Source organism: Lonchura striata, chromosome 4, assembly GCF_046129695.1.
Source record: "Lonchura striata isolate bLonStr1 chromosome 4, bLonStr1.mat, whole genome shotgun sequence".
NCBI classification, from domain to species: domain Eukaryota; kingdom Metazoa; phylum Chordata; class Aves; order Passeriformes; family Estrildidae; genus Lonchura; species Lonchura striata.
Genome location: NC_134606.1, coordinates 45,162,261 through 45,178,985, shown reverse-complemented (window position 1 = coordinate 45,178,985; position 16,725 = coordinate 45,162,261). Strand labels below are relative to the sequence as shown.

Below are 16,725 nucleotides of genomic sequence, written 5' to 3'. Positions count from 1 at the left end.
TTTGCCTTCAGTATGCTCTGCTTAAAGCATTACAGAAATGCTTTTGACTCTCTTGTTCCTGTGCAATGCTGTATAATAAGAACACAGAACATGATAATTCAATCATAGCAATGGAGAATATTTTTCAAAACCGCAAAATCATAATGGCAGAATGGAGCTGACAGAATGACCTCAGCAAAGTCACTTTTGCAGAGGAAAAGCATTTAACTGCTGCACTCTAAATTTATCTGTACATGAACACACTCTGTTACAGCTAAAAAATGCTTATTTCTAAATCTCCAGTCTGAGAACAAATAACAGGCACTCTAAGACTCAAAATTATCATGTGCCCACCTGGGCAGCAGAAAGGGAAGATATGCATTCACACCACACTGGCTTTTCAGTGCTAAATCCCAGAGGAGGTTGAACTGGTGCAGCCAGAGCAATGTGACTACTACATCCAGACCCACAAATTCCTTTGGAGGCTCAAAAGATAAGGTCTTTCCTACAAACCCTCTTGACTTCGAGGCTTTCAAGGGTCTTTCCTCCCCTCCTTGGATCTATTGCAAAGACAGTGCAGTTCAGGATCTCAGCAGGCATTGAGAGTGAAAAAGCTGCTTGGCCATAGATGTAGGACAGGCACATCAGGCAGTGACCACCTCATGTAGACCAAAAGCTATGATTTAGGACCAAAGGCAGGTCATGATCTTGAGAGGGCTTGACAAACCTTCCCCAGAAGCTAAATGCTTTTATTCCTGCTACCAACTTCTAGTTTGCCTCCACATCTGCTGCAAGATCTGAAAACTGCTGCTTAGAGCTTCATACTTGGTCTTCATTTTTCATTACAGTCTACTGTTTCCCCTCAAAAAGGTTTCCCTTCACCTCATCTGTTTCATGCTGCTCCTTATTTGCCATATTTATCCAGCTGCTGCACATTCAGTTGACTGACACCCCTCCAATAGGGCCTCCACTCAAGCAAATGCTATTTTGCAGTGGAGCAAATACTGAGAAGAATAATTCCCAATCCTTGATGCTGGAGGCTCAAGATTAGGCTCACCTCAAACCTGTTTTCTTTTGTATTTCTAAGGCAAAATAATTTTTCTGCTGATTTTTAAGAAGGCATTTTTGACTCAGTGATTGACAGCACTTTCAGCAAGGCATTTTCACATGGAGCAAATGATAAATTTAACAGTTCTTTTATTTCTTCCCTGGGCCCTCAAAGAAAACAAGGAATACAAGAATACATCAGTTACAAGTGTTTGCATTATCTTGTGCTGCTCACTTAGGATCTTTCAAGTCAGGATATCATTTTGCTGAAACACAGAGACAGTTATAATAACATGACATCCCTGGAATAGTCTAATCCTATTGCAAAGTGGATCTTCCCATTAAGAATGATCCATCTAATGAGATACAGCAAGCTACAGGGAGCAGACACAGACTAACCACATTAGCTGCTTTTATAGAAGTTCTTTTTTAAAAAAGAACTATTTTGCTCTGCAGTTAGAAAAGACCAAGCTTTTAGCTGCATTGAGTGAATGAATACCCCTCTCATTAGCTTCTGGCTTCCAAGACATTTTCTTTTTAAATTCAGTCTATTTGTTTGGACCAAAGTATGTTTTCTCTTTTACAACAGTTGGCTAGAAGTGTTTCAGGCACGCAACTGGGATAATCAAAGCTGTATTATTCTTCCTGGCAAATTCTTCATCATGCATTTGATATACTAGTCAGCCTAAAGGGAGGTGGTTTCAGGCTAGCATTTTTAGAAGTGGATAACATTGTTATTATTTTTCCCCTCCCTGCTTGATTCAGAGGAACCAGAGTTCTGTCAATGCCAGGAAATCTGAACAGCCTTTCAGAGCGGCTCAGTCTTGGCCGCTTCTCAAAGAGCACCAGGGTAGAAGAAATAAATGATTTTGCAATAGAGGAAGGCTTTCTGAAGAAGTGGTTTGCACTAGAAAAAGGCCAATTGAACCAACTTTGGACATTTTGTAGGATGTGTGGATTTCATTGACTCTTTTACTGGAAAGCAGGTCAATGTCACTGGCAAGGCTGCCAGGCTTCTTGCCAGTCTGCCTGCCATGCCATGGAGCAGTTATCCCCAGAAACCTGCCTGTCCCAGCCCCAGCCTGGGGCTCCAAGGTCCCCAGGGTGCAGCAGTGAATCCTACAAGGACTGTCTTTTTTTAGGGCTTGGTCTTGGTGGCATGCAGTGACATGGAGGGACTGCCATTCTGGGGTCTATGATTTTGGAGGGGCTTCCCTACATCCTGCCAGAGGGTGAAAGAAACAAACAGCTCTGCGTGTCCAAGAGCTTGAGAGTAACAAAGGAAAAAAGATGGGCTATTTGTCCTGAGAAGGGAACAAAATTCCAAATTCCTATTCATTCTTCCAGAAGTGTAAATGTCCACATGCTCCCTAATTTCTACAAGCTATATGTCTTCATGACACAATTAAACTGTGCTCATTACTCAGCCTATAAATGTACTATAAAGTGGTCTTTAAAAAAAAAAAGAAAGCAATGTACCTTGTTCAAAGGACTAATTACAAGGGCCAGATTCTGTATTACAATGCACAAAAGTGAGGACAAGTTGGTTTAAAAGAAGAGAGACATTAAAATATTAGCTTAATAATGTAGCAGTGTTTTTCATACAGTGGTTTTAAAATACACTTAACTGGGTTCACACAGACTACAAACCTATGTTATTGTAATATGTCTATATTAGTTCAATACAACCATGTAAGGGTGAAAGACAGTCCAGACTTTTGTGCAATTAGTCATAATGCTGACTTTGCTTGGCTGTACTGCCTTTGAAAGCGGGCCCCGTTATTTTGTGGTCACAGTTTGCAGGGCAAGGCACAGTGAAGGCAATCTGCAACAGTCTGTATCTCCCAGATTTTGTTATGGTTTGTCCTAGTGATGTGATTTACTGATAGTATCACTGCAAACTCCAATACCTTGCAATGGGTGGAGCTTATTGGAATACCCACATTTGAGGCTACAAGTACCGTTAGCGCACACATTACTTCAATGCAAAATCCACTGTGAAGAAATAAAAAAAAAAAAAAAGACAGATGGAAAACCTGTAGTAAAAGAGTTATATGCAGGAAATCCCATGCCATGCACTTATCAAGAAAGTCAAATATAAATGATGAATGGTGCGCAGCCTCTGAACAAGGGAGAAATGTTACCCGACCAAGTTCAAATGGCACTCTCAGAGGAAACCAGGCTCTTCCTCACAATCATTTGTTTTTAAATTGAGGTCAGGCTTTTGTAAGCACTATTTTTCTTCACCAGCAACTATGGAGTTTATTCTGTGGCCAATTCCAGTGACTTTACTGTGACAACTCCAATGCATTTTCTGGAAGCCTGATTACTTTCCCACGTTGCTGGCGTGACCAAGATGTGCTGATGCACCCCTACCTAACCATCCTCTGTCAGCGGCTGTTTTCCCCTCACCGTGCCATTATCCCTGGCTCGAGCAGCACAATTTTAAGATGAATAGTCCAGACTGCCTTGACTGCAGTCGCTGGGCAAAGGCATACCTTGCAGTGTGTAGTACTGACAGGAAGTCCAACATTGGAAGCTACCACAACTGTGAACGCCGAAGCCAACTCAATAGTGAATCCACTGCGGGAAGCATAAGAAAACACTTCACAATCACTCTTTGCATCAGCTCGGACTGATACCATGCAGCGTGCCAAAGTCTTACCCGTTTCTTCTTTCGACTGTTTTATCTCCAAGTGATTTTTGTCATGTGAGTAAGTTAAGAGAACAAGAAAGTTCTTGAATAATGGGAACAGCACAGTCATCTGCAGTACCCCGTCTGCACGGCTCATTGCGTCAGAGACCTTCACTACTCTATGCTGTGGTGAATCGTGCCTAATTAGTAATTCAGTTAAGCACCAGCAGAGGTCGAGTATGCATTAAAGACAAAAATTACTGTAATGAATACATATGAGTTTAATGGTCTCAAGCACACTGGGAAAGCCACTGTAATCTCGCCATTGGCAAATGCACCTTCTACCATGCTAATTAGGTACTGCTGTCTGTTCCTGCAGACCTCTATGCCGTAAACACATTCAGTATTACAGGGTTATCTTTTTTCCTCTCTCTCCTTCTTTTTCTTATGCTTTCTTTTTCTCCTTTTTCACTTATTTCTTTCACTTTTTTTTAGAAAGACAGAGACATCAAAGCCAGGTTATCATTAAAATCAAATCACAGCAAATCCAGCAAACTGCATTACAAACCAAATACTGGAGCAGCAATTTCTCAGATTGCCTCACACACAAAGTTCACACAACCACAATGACACCTGTGGACCTACCTCGATGGTGTGATTGGAGTGAGGTCTTTACCCATAGTCTGGATAACTCTTCTTCCCCAGACCCAGAGGCCCACACAGATCCCAACACCTCCATAGAACAGCAGCCAGATGGGAGTTGATGCTTCCTGCATTACAGCACCTTGCTCGTAGATAAGCCAGAGTGCGACGAGGGGACCGATGGCATTGCTGGAGAAACAGAAATGTGCCACCTGAGTCACAAAAATGCAGAGAGTGGCCTTGAAAGAAGTCTCTTATTTTCTGCATGATTTTTCTTCATCATGTGTGTATCACTACTCCAACTTGATCCTACAGGATCAAGTACCTTTCACCCTTTCTCACTTGGAAAGGGTGCAGCAGGCAACTCTTATCATGTTGCTTTTTCGGTTGTCACTTCTTCACTGATAACTAGAGCAAAGACTGAAATGAATTTCTCTTTTACAAACAGTTTCCTGAAATGTCAGAGTCAATAGTACCTTGTTATGTCTGTTCTGTGACAAAAGTCGGTATTCTCAGTACTACACTGAAACTATCTCAAAATTTACCAATTCAGCAGGTGTGCATTTTTAAAATTCAACTATCAAATCAGCTCTTTTTGTCAAAGAGGAGAAAATAATGAGCAAAATTACCATCACAGACAAGAATATAGAAATATTATCTAGTTTGACAGCCTGTACCATTCACAATATCTGAGTGCAGCTGGGAAGGTGACTTAGTCATCTTCAAGGGTGTTGCAGAGTGAGTTGGACTGGATCAGAGAGGAGCCTTTGTGACACAGAGCTGGTGTAAGCCCTTTTTGCTGCTACTATCTGGAAAAACATTGGAAGTCAGCAACACTGAAGTCCCCACTCATAACGCAGGTCATCTGATACTGGTGTCTGGAGTCAGACTTCTGACTCTGTTTATTCTAAAAAAGCATCAAGTTTCTAGACAGAAACTTCTAGCTAGAAGAAAAGTTGAAAGCCAGTATCCAATTACTTTGGAGGCCTAAATACTAAAAAGCAGATAAGAATTTCAACATCCCTTTTGTTTTCAGATCTTTTAATAAACCAAGTAGCTGCTTGCCTTGCTGAGCAATATTTATTCACCACCCAAAAAGTGTAATTAGTGAAGCAGTGCTATAGTTATGCCTAAATAATCATGAGAAGAGCAGAACAAACCGACCAATGTCATTCCAAAAATCGGAAAATTGTCAGGGAAGTTCCCCTCTTTTTAAACCAATAGGAAAGCAGGTCACAGTGAGCACCACAGGCAGGACTGACAGCCATGCTCACCCTGGAGCCAGGACCTGCTAAAATTAGTTCCTGTTTCCACTCCAAAGCACAGATGGAGTAAGGGCCAGTTTTAATGTCAAATGTTGTGCAAATCAGGCCACTGTATATGCCAGTTAATAATCTCCTTGAATCCTGTCTTTACCAGATATGAGGTGCCAGGGGCTGAGTGGTGATTGCCAAGAGACAAGGGTCAGCAGCAGTGCAAAGCTGGCTCATCTCAGCAACACGAGACCCTCCTGCTTTCGTCTGGCCCCTGAGAAATTGAGTTGTGAACTCTGAGAAGTGATCCTGAAGCAAAGGAATAAAGAAACACTTTTCCCTCGTAAACACACACAGCAACATTCAAGCTGCGAGGAAAACAAAAATAGTTAAAAATGCCCTTTGCTATAAAAAAAGAATTACTAATTGCTAAGGATTTTGAGAAAGATCCTGAAAATAAATTAGTGAGCTAACATGAATAATAAAATCCAGTGGGTTTGAAGATGCTGAGTAGTACAATGAAGAACTAAATGCTCTAAATAAAGAGTCATTTCCACTAGCTAAAACAATTTAGAATTCTGGTCTGATACTGTGCCCAAGTAAGCATTCAATTTGTTCAGTTTTGGAACGACAGTATGTGAAAAGTCCTTAGGGCCTAAATGCAAGAATTATTTTACTTCCATGGAAGAAGAGTTTATTGACTGAAGCATTTCTAATATTTTGAAATCAACCTGAAACTGCTTTTCCAGTGTTTTCAGGTATGGATTAAATTACTTGCACATTTAAATGCCTTCTTGGTCACAGAAAAAGAAAGCTAATTCAATGTGCAAAGGTACACGAATAAACTGATGGATGCTGAAGGATGGATAAAGGCAAATAATACATTGATCAGATTAATAAGGGCAAAACTGATCATCCCTTTTTATAGTGCTGTATGACATGGAAAAAAACTTCCCTGTTGAAAATAACAGCTACATCTGGAGTGAGCTCAGGTATTGATTCCTGACTGTTCTAAAGAGATTATGTATATGTATTTGTCAATCCCAATGTAAATGAAAAGGCAGAAAAGGTTTCCAAAACTGCAGCAGCAAACTATGCTCTTCCATACCAAAACATAGTTTTCATTATTTGCAAATACTACACCTGAATCAACAAAGCTTAACCCTTGAGGAAAAGGCTCTTATTTGTGGCAAGGGAAGACAAGCCAAAACTCTGCCAACTTATGCTCAGCCCCAGAGAATCTGAGTGTCTGATTCTGTCCAATAGATCAGAAGAGATAACACTGCTGCCCACAGAGGCAGCATTTCTGATCCCTCCCTGTAAGAAAAGAAAGCCAAACAGCAGTGGATGTGCTGATGACAGGCTTGGAAAGGTAAAAAGGTAAAAACTAACCTCATTTTCCTTAGTGGGTGTCTGCATCACTGTTTATCTATACCAGAGGGACATTTTTCCTCTCCCAGTAAATCATGTTCAATGTGACTTAAATGTTCAGCTCTTAGGAATAGTGCCATGTCCCAGCCTGAATATCTGCAAGTGGCTACAAACAGCAACGACAGTGGCTTGAATCTAAGCATCACAACAGCTTTCCAAGGGGCTCCTTCAGCTTCTACACTTGTTCAGGAGGTGCAGTCCAAGGGGCTTGTGGTATCAATGCTCCCTATGCCAATGGAAAACAGCTTTAGAAGAAGCTGCTAGGCCTGTCCCACCATGAAACTGCCAAAAGCTCGCAGCAAAGGGGTCTGACTCAAGCACTGCAAAGACTAGGATCTTCTGCAGTGTTAGATAAGAGAGTTTGCTTAACAGATGTCTCCTACAGCTGAGTGACTAACCAGATGAACCACAAGGATGCTGGCTAGACTGGGATGTGGCTTTCAGAATATTTCCCACTGGGTCTAGCTTTGATTCAAGACATGACTAGCAGGAAAGCAGACCTCAGATCTTCCGTGCATTTGGCTAACACTCATTTCACAAGTCTATTTTCAAGAAACTATTTTCTCTTACTCTCCCACAAAGGTTTCTACTTAACTAATTCTCCTGTGTGGTGGAGCTCCACATCTTATCCATGGTAGTTTAGAGAAGAAAAAAGCCTGAGATGGTCACACAGGGGTCTGAACCCCCATCCACATCTATCTACATATAAAACTGCCCTCAGGTTCCTATGAAACTGAAGTGCTTCAGAAAATCTGCTGTATTATCAAGCTATTGGTTTTAAAACAGAAAATAAGCTGCTCCTGTCATGGTATTACTTTAATTTTGCACACCTAATACACATTTTCCCACTGAGCACAAGGGGGTGGCCAATAGGAGTTAATTTTAGGATGAGTTTATAAAATGTTATGGCATAAGAAGCCCATATCCTGAGTCTGCCAGCTGCAGAGTGTATTCTCCACATCCAGCCCTTTTCCCCATCTCTGCTGGGCTCCCCCAGCTCCCCAGGGCACAGGGCTTTGCAGCTGGGGTGCTGCACAGGGGCTGTTTGCTTTCCTGGAGGTGCAGTGTGGGTGCCACCCACAGCAGTAGTTGCACTGGCAGAGTGCTCTGAGGTGGCTCACTGAAGGGCTGCTCCGTGGGTCCGGGGTGCTGCCTGGCCCTCGTGATGGTTTTGCCAGCGCTCTCGATTAACGTGAATTGGCACAGTTCTTCTTTTTCTGCTCGCTTGTGCCAATTTAGAATCTGTCACACAGCATTTATAAAACCCTTGTGAAAGATAGCATTTGACAGTGCATCTGAACTATAAATAGAGCTGGCTTCTCCTCTCCCCTGTGAGACAGATAGTATTACCAACAAAAATAACCACCCCACATTCAGCTATCATGAGGCAAGCTCAGAAATGACAGTTTCCCATGCACACACATACACACACAAGCAGAAATTTTTAGGTACCTTTTGGTCACAAGTCCAAGACCTTCTCTGGAGGAATAAGGTCCAACAGTTTTTGGTTTTTTATTATTTTTTTTTTTTTAGTAAAAAGTAAGGGGCCTTTTCCCAATAGCTCAGCCATCAGCTGAATGCTCTATGGCATTCAAACCCCATCAAACTTGTCATAACATGTTATGAAGTAGCAATATTGCTATTTCCTTGCTGTTTTTTGAGGGGAGTAGTGAGGTGCCCAAGAAGAAAATCTAACTGTATTTGAAAACTACACTCTGAATATACTTTGTGAATAATGTATAGACTCCTTGATGACCATGCTTAGGTTCTCTGCTGCCTGAAAAAGGACACTGCTTTTTAGCCACTTTTTCTAGGTGAGTGAAAGAATCTTGAAACGTACATTATCACAAACTAAAGCTGAATGACAAGCAAAACAGCCACCTGAGAAATCTGTATGAGGTGTCCAATATTACAAGTATAATTACAAAATGTCCAGCCATTTGACTATTTCCCAAACCAGGATTTCACAAACAAACCTTCTACTGGGAAAATATTTCTAAATAGGCTGCAGTTATGCCTTGAGCCAACACCCAGCTAGAGTGAAAGCTGAGTGAAAGAATGAAAGAAAGATACTCCTGTACATAGCAACAGGAAAAAAACATGCTCTATTCTCCAAGGATATCAGATAATCAGGAGAGTTTTAGCCTACTTCAAAAACTGGGCAGTCTTGAAATAGTGCATCTACCACAGCACAATAAAAGTGTGTCAGAGCCGTGCCCTGTGAAGTGCAAGCTTTGGGTGTGTTAATGAGTCAGGGGGGACGTGCTTTTATTCCTGCAGCTCATCTCTGTGTCCTGCAAATACTGGCCCTAAAACCCCACCTCCCTGGGTCCTGGAGGGTTGGGTCCGTGCCCACCAGCATCAGCTTTTCCTCTGGCAAGCCCAGCCATGAGCCCTGCTCACAGAGGGATGGGAAGGGATTCCCATGCCCACTGGAGACCTCATTTCTTGCTGCTCTTCTCTAACTTGCCTGCATGGCACTACAAAAATGTCCTGCACATGCACAATTAAGGACAGAAATGAAGATTCACATCTACTTGGGGCACAGGCTGGACTTGTAGGATGGACAGTTATTAAAATGGAAGAAATCAGCAATCAAGCTTCCCCCACTAACTATAACAGACAGATTAGCTTCCTAAATATTCTAAGTGATCTTGACTGCAGCTCTCAGGGAGGAAATAAGAAATACCTGTTTTGTAATCCAGCCTTACTATAGCTCCTTTAGACTCCTTATTTAGCCAAGGGGCTGAATCCCACTAAGCTCTCCGTGTGCAGTGAGATACTGGCAATGTTCTGGCCCTTCCCTCCTTTAATCCTGTTGCCTTTACTTTAGGAAGAGGGGGAAAGGTGAATCCTACTGCTGTTTGTGTCCTCTGACCTAAAACTCCAGTGAATCTGTATGAAGGTGAGAGGAGAAAGCTCTTCTTCATGTATTTTGGGCAAGCACACATTTCCTAGTTTCTCAAATTGTTTTGCTTAGAAATTAATTCCCTATCTAGTAGCAGTTAGCTTCCCCAAAACCACTGAAAGAATGTGTAGAAATATATTTAAAATATCAAATGTTTTTATTATAGTTATGAAATGGTTTTAAATCCTGCTGTCAGTAATGTAGCCTATATTGTCTCTCAAACTTGTGCCATAAATCTATATGACATTACCTGCAGACTCTAAGTCCAATGTCCCCTTTTTCCTAATACCTAAGCATGAATACGCAAGGGGAGTCCTGAAGTCCTCCACCGGAAATTTAATTAGAGCAGACACACTCCAACAATTTATGCAGCAGGAGCTCAGGAAAACTGAGATCCTGTGAAACGACTGCAGGCAGGTTTCTCCTCCCTACAGCATCTACCAGCCAAACATCAGCACTGCCTGTCCCTTGGCATGCACAGACGCACACGGGTGGTGGCAGGTCCCTGGTCACCCTGCTCAGCTGCAGCATCACGCCTCCTGCCACCGTCAGGGCACTAAATCAACCCTCCCACATGGCCCGAGGCCATGGGCCCAGGTAGCTGCTGCTCACACAAGCCAAGGCACACAGCTTCTTCCAACACTGCCAGGGGTTCTCCTGTGACAGCAGAAGTGATGGCCTGAGGCAGAGAAGGAGGAGAGTAAGGGACAGAAGAGGCTGCCCATTTAGGAGAAGGAATCTGTGTGAGAAATGACTGAACACATGCATGGACAGGTGTGTAGAAGTACAAGGATCAGGCTTTCCTCACAGCATAAACAGCATATTTTAATCAGCAAAACTCACACTGAGCTACAGCATCTCTCTGTGGGTCATCCTGCTTTGATTGCAAGAATTCAAGGAATAACAAGTTCCAGAGATTGCTTGAGCAATCAACAAAAGCATCTTCCCACTTGCTAGGATAGGACTGTGGGGCAAACACATTGTTTGCTCATAGCTTTCTCATTGCCAGCCCAGTAGCACAGCAGCCACAGCCACTGCTGTGCTGGGGACCAGAGAAAACATGACTCCCTGCTCCTTTTAACACACAGCTGCTCCAGCCAGCATCCCTGCTGAACAGGGAGCCCTGATGGCTACAAACATCAGCTCCTACAGCAAAGATGGCTGATTTCATTATAATGCTAAAAAGCATCATCTCAGAAGAAACTGGCGTCTAAACTACCCCGTGAGTTAGTTAAGAATTAGTTCTGCAGTGAGTGAAAAATACTGCTTTAACTCTTCCAGATCTGTGGGTAAATCCTGGACAATGAAACAAGAGAGATCTCCACATGATCTTCTGCCCACCATAGTGCTGTCCAAACCATATGGGGCATTTCTGATCCATGAAGTTTTTCTGAGCTGCATCACAGTTCAGTCTGTACTGTACCTCATGCTTAAATATACTCTAAAACAGGTCAATCATTTACCTTGCAATCACCTGCATTTTTTAAGTTTCATTGCTCTTTTTGGGGTTAGCAATCCTTTACAGCCATGTCTAAAACAGCATGCCCATCTGCCTTTGTTTTTGAGAACTAGGTAATCAGACATGCTTCCAGACTTTAAACCACAGTATAAACCCTACAGCTTCAGCAACTGTTCTGCTATTTTGTTGTTACACAGGTAGGCTGCTGTGGCTGCAGCAGTGAAGCTCCAGATGACAATTCCTGCTGAATCAGCCTATATCTACACAAAAATGAGCTCAGTCCAACTCAACCATAGGTGCATATAATCCCTGCTGGCCAACAAAGCCCAGCCTCCTGGCCTCTCTGGAAAGCTGGCTCTGAACAAGCATTTAGAAGCTGGCAGCTCTCCTTGTGTCACGCTCCTGGCCCAGGTCTTTTTTCCACCCTGCCCTTTTTATTCTCCCATTGCCCTTGCACTGACCTGACGCACTCCCTTTGTGCTCGGGTGCTGAGCCAGTGGGACCTGCTCACTTGGCGCCACTAATTAAGTTCAACAACAACATTTTTTCAGTGGTTCTGTCCCAACACATTTAGTTGGGATTTTAAATTCTTTAGATTTCATTCAGTCCATGTGCATGGTGGTGTCACAAGGCTCTTGGCCTGGTTCAGCTGGTCCCAGCCCTGGAAGGGCTCCAGCACCCTTGACACAGTGCACATAAGCTTGGAGGCAGGAGCAGGAGAGAATGGTCTGAACAAAACAGTCACCCAAAAAAGGAGCTACCATCACTCCCTCTCCTTTTAACACAGAGCTGCCCCAGCCAACATCCTTGCTGATGTCAGCTTGAACATGAGCTCTGATGGCTACAAACACCAGCTCCTACAGCAAAGATGGCTGATTTTGTTATGAAGCTAAAGAGCATCATCTCAGAAAAAACTGGGGTCTAATTACCCCATGAGTTAGTTAAGAATTAGTTCTGCAGTTGAGGGAAAAATCCTGATTTAACTCTTCCAGGTCTCTGGGTAAATCCTGGACAGTGAAACAAAAGAGATCTCCCTATGATCTTCTGTCCACCAAAGTGCTGTCCAAACCACATGGGACACTTCTTATCCATGAAGTTTTTCTGAGCCACATCACGGTTCTGTCTGTACTGTATGTCCTATGCTTAAATATGCTCTAGAACAGTTCAATCATTTACTTTGCAATCACTTGCAGTTTTTAAGTTTCATATTGGCTTTTAATTTTCTCTCTTTGCTCCTCTTACCTGCTCCTGTCCCTTCAAGGAATACCAACAAATAGGCTGATGGAAAATAAATAGAAAATGTGACACAAGAGTAAGTTCCAGGATATGGAAAGAAAATGTTGCAGTCAAGTCCAAAGAAAAAAGATGCAGACAATGGAGGTGCTATCCTAAATACATGAGTGAGGAGCTTAAAACCAAATGCAAGGGAAAGCAGGATTTTAACAGAATTCCAGGCTGAGGAAAAACATTAGAGAAACAGCTTGACAGCAGCACCTAAAATAAGCAGAAGAAAGTGTACAAAGGAGGGAGATAAAAGATAGCAGTCATCAGTGGAAGATGGACTGGCAGGGATTACTTTCTTACACAAATGTGAACAGAAAGCTGTGCTACTCACTTGGTTCTACTGCATAATTTTTTAAACAGTGCACTGCCTTTTGAGCTCTGCAGATCTTCATGCAACATGTGGCAGAGCCAAGACATCTTTTGCTCCACTAGACAAAGACTGACAAAACATCTCTGCTATATGATCCACAGGAGAGATATCTGCATTCCCAGAGAATTTTATCTAATAAATCTTTTAGGTATATGAAGGGGTCTTTAATTTTATTGTTTAGCTGGAACTCAGTACAATTGCAAGGATTGGTTCCTATCCAGTCCTAGACCCATGAGCACCTCCCTGCTTTTTCTTTTTTACCAGCTTTGACAAAATGAAGCCAATTTGTTCTTTAGTTTTGCAATTATATGACTTCAGCTTAAGAAGAGGTTTTGGAATAAACAGGATGTAATAAAAACATGTCTCCTGGCAAATTTGATAAGCTCACCAACAGAACTAGGGATCTGAAAAACACTAAAAGCATATGAGTTTTTAGGAAAGGATATTGCTACAGTAACAAGCTAGTCCAAAAGCAAAATTCTAAGGGAATTAGGCTGTAAGATGCAACAACACATGCAGCACAGAGTCTGAACTCCTGTCAACACCAAATCTGATTTCTGAACTAACTGCATCCTCACGGATCACTTCTAACAACATCGACTACCCTTTCCTCCTACATACCATGCAAGTGATGCTTGCATAAACATGTGAGTCCTTGAGGAGTATGCATAAGCATCACCTGCAGGGAATAAAGGAGCTGTGACACCTGCTGAGGTAGGCTGCGAACTTTCTGCATATACCCTGGTAATTCCCAGGATACATTACAAGAAATATCAGCAATCCTTGTCCTTATCCCTGTGTTCCCTTCAGCACTCACTTCTGGCCACTTGCAGAGCTTGGATATTGACTCCCATGGGTCTTTGTTCTTGGCCAGTATGCTCAGAGCAAAGATCTTTAACAACAGAGACCATCTGAGAGGAAAGAAAGCTACACCACTGCCCTCTGATCCAGAGGATGAGGGGCCTCTGGACTCCTTCCCAGATCCAGATCCCTGTGGATACCAAGGAAGTACAAAATGCTCTTCAGAAAGCTCTGGTCTGAATTCCCAGGATGCGTGATGGACAGGGAGCAAAGAAACATGTTTGTAAGTGTTTTCATGATGAGTTACGAGTTAAATTAGGAGGCTGACAAGAGCAAGAAGCAGTAAGTGTTGTCCTTGTAGAGTGGGAAGGGTTTGCCCAGAAGGCTAAGGACTGAAAGGAGGATGAAAATGATGAATGCTGTAAAGTCCTGCTGAAAACATTGAAACCAATACCATCAGGGCATGGATGACACGGCAAGGGTCCAGAAGGAAGAGGACTCAGTACAGCCCCAGACACAACCCAAATAAGGACAGCTGCTCCAACAAGCCACTTGAGAGAATTTCTCAGGGGACCTTCTATACTGGAAAAAGCATCTGTTAAATACCAAATGGATTGTTCCAGGTCTAGGGAAGAGGCAGCCCAGCCAAATCCTAAAGGAAAAATACACAATGTTCCCAGTGGCACAGCAAACCCACCCAAAGTGCTCTTCAGCCACATGCCACCAAGATGGTGAAGTGCTGTGTGACAAGAAATGAAATTCATCTAATGGCAAAAGTAGTCTAAAACCTCTCATCTACTGAAAGTTTCTGACTTCACAGTTAATATAGGCTTCAAGTTCTGCAGGGCTGGGGTTGTCCTGTTTGCCTTTAGAGTGGTTGGTGTGTTGGGTGGAGTCTTAATGCCTCCAAGATTGCCAAAATTAAATGTAAATTAAACTAATTACTTCACAGTTATTTAGCAGCAAATAAAAGAGATTTTATCCTTGAGAAGAAAAGAAACCATAGACTAGACTAAGCAGTGCAATTCCTGTAAAGCACCAAGGATACTGATGATACACAGCCCTGATGATCATCTACCTGCAGAAATGAATGTGCTTTCCAACCAGCAAAGCTGGTAAACCTTGCTCCATGTACTTGAACTGTAAAACTGCTGGTTTGTGAGATCTCATCCTCTTACCTGACATCATTGCCTCCATGGGCAAAGGATCCAAAGCAGGCTGTTAAGATCTGGAGGAAGTGGAAAAGTAGATGGACCTGAGAGGTGTCTTTCTCTTCCTTATCCTCTTCCACAGGATCAACGGGGGGCCGGTTAGGATCCGCGAGTTCAGAGGCCAACTTCATTTCCACCCCACCTTCCTCTGCCTCAATCTCTGCCTCCGCCACTGCGTTGCAATAGCTGGAGTAGCTGTCGTAGCGCACTCGCTTCTTGGAGTAGGAAACAGTGTCTCCCACCAACTTCTCACTGTCTTCTGGAGTAGATGTATCCGCTGCCTTAAAGGAGGAATGCACGGGCATGCCACAAATAGCAGCAGTGTAACAGGTGTAGCTGTTGTTGCGCCTTAAGAGTTTGTAGTTGTTTTCTGCAGTGGGCCTCTCATCGTTGGCCCTGTCCAGGTGTATTTTGTGGAGCAAGTCTTTGTATAAACCTGAGTCCTTGTGCACAGTGTGGTAAACGTGGCCATCGCTCCTCACGTGGCCATCGAAGCTGAAGGTGCCATTGGAAACAGGTGATTTCACCGAGGTGTGCGTCACCGAAAATGCCCTTCCTAAAAAGGCAGAGATTTAGAGGTTTTGTTTACACAAAATGCAATTCAAAAATCCCCTTCCTCCAATACAAGACAATAAAATGGCCAGCATCTGAGAACACAGGACAAAGAAGATCAATTTGCACTACATGCAGTGAATAAGCCAAGATTCGCTTCACTGCAAAATAAAGTCTCCCACCTTCTGTGAAAAAAGAGCTTTGTTCCAGTGCTGAGTCTCCCCAGACATGCTGTATGACCTGCAGCAAGTCACTTGGGATAAGGTATTTGAATGTGATACTTAATGGTTAAATCCTCAGTTCTTTGAAAATATAAATTTCCATAAAATTCCTTTCTTGTAAAGCAAGCTCTACTTCTTCTGAGCTTTTGTCTATGTTGAATAGGAATAATTAGGATTTCTGAAATGTGGTTTACTGCAATTTCATACTGGAAGTTATCTGTTTAAGAGACATTTAATTAATACTAATTTAAGAAATATTTATATAGCTTTTAAAAATAATTTTAAAAAAAATTTAAAAATTCATGTTCTGCAGAAGTATTTCCTTAGCTATTGCAACATTTTCTATATACTAGCTCTACAAACACGTTGATTTATATTTCCACTGTATACATTTAATGTTAGCATACACTGCAGGACACACATAAAAATGTATCACAGGTAATGTTTCTGAAGAAACTTTCATTTCCTGACTTCCTGGACTTTCACTGTGCAACATTCAGAATTGGGTTTAACTATTTTTAAACTAGAAGCACACACTCTAAGGGCTCCATGTCATGACTTATTTGATTTTATAAGAATCAGTTGAATATATTAGGCATTTATTAACCAAATTACAGGGCTTTGTAGATGTTAGCAAAGCAATATCAAAGTCAGCAGACCGCTAAGTGGAAGGGGGTGTTCCTACCACATGGCAGAACAGAAAGAGCTTTATGCACAAGTCTACTTCTTACAAATATATGTGCAGAAAACAATGTGTGAGATTTTTCTAGTGGATACGCTCCAAATGGTCATACATTTATCAACCAAAGTCCAAATCTTTTCATCTCCTGTTGTAGTATGCTAATCATCTTTATGCTGAATTTAACCTTCATACATCAGCAATCTGTGTGCTCTGTATTTTTCCACTGCTTGATAGGATGGAAACACCATTA

General features: G+C 42.3%; 1 protein-coding gene across 8 annotated transcripts in view; it reads right to left on the bottom strand.

Moving 5' to 3' along the window:
- The window catches only part of SLC20A2 (solute carrier family 20 member 2), a 56,833-nt gene that overhangs the window by 3,705 nt on the left and 36,403 nt on the right, over nt 1-16,725 (bottom strand). For 7 of the 8 annotated variants that reach the window (XM_021532635.3, XM_077782950.1, XM_021532638.3 and 4 more), the window contains 3 exons: nt 14,988-15,576; nt 4,307-4,492; nt 3,525-3,609 (listed from right to left, as the gene is read on the bottom strand). In XM_021532635.3, coding sequence (XP_021388310.1) covers nt 3,525-3,609; nt 4,307-4,492; nt 14,988-15,576 — 860 coding nt within the window. Of the gene's footprint in view, nt 1-2,936; nt 3,022-3,524; nt 3,610-4,306; nt 4,493-14,987; nt 15,577-16,725 lie in introns of all 8 variants that reach the window. The other variant, XM_077782953.1, reaches the window with a different exon arrangement.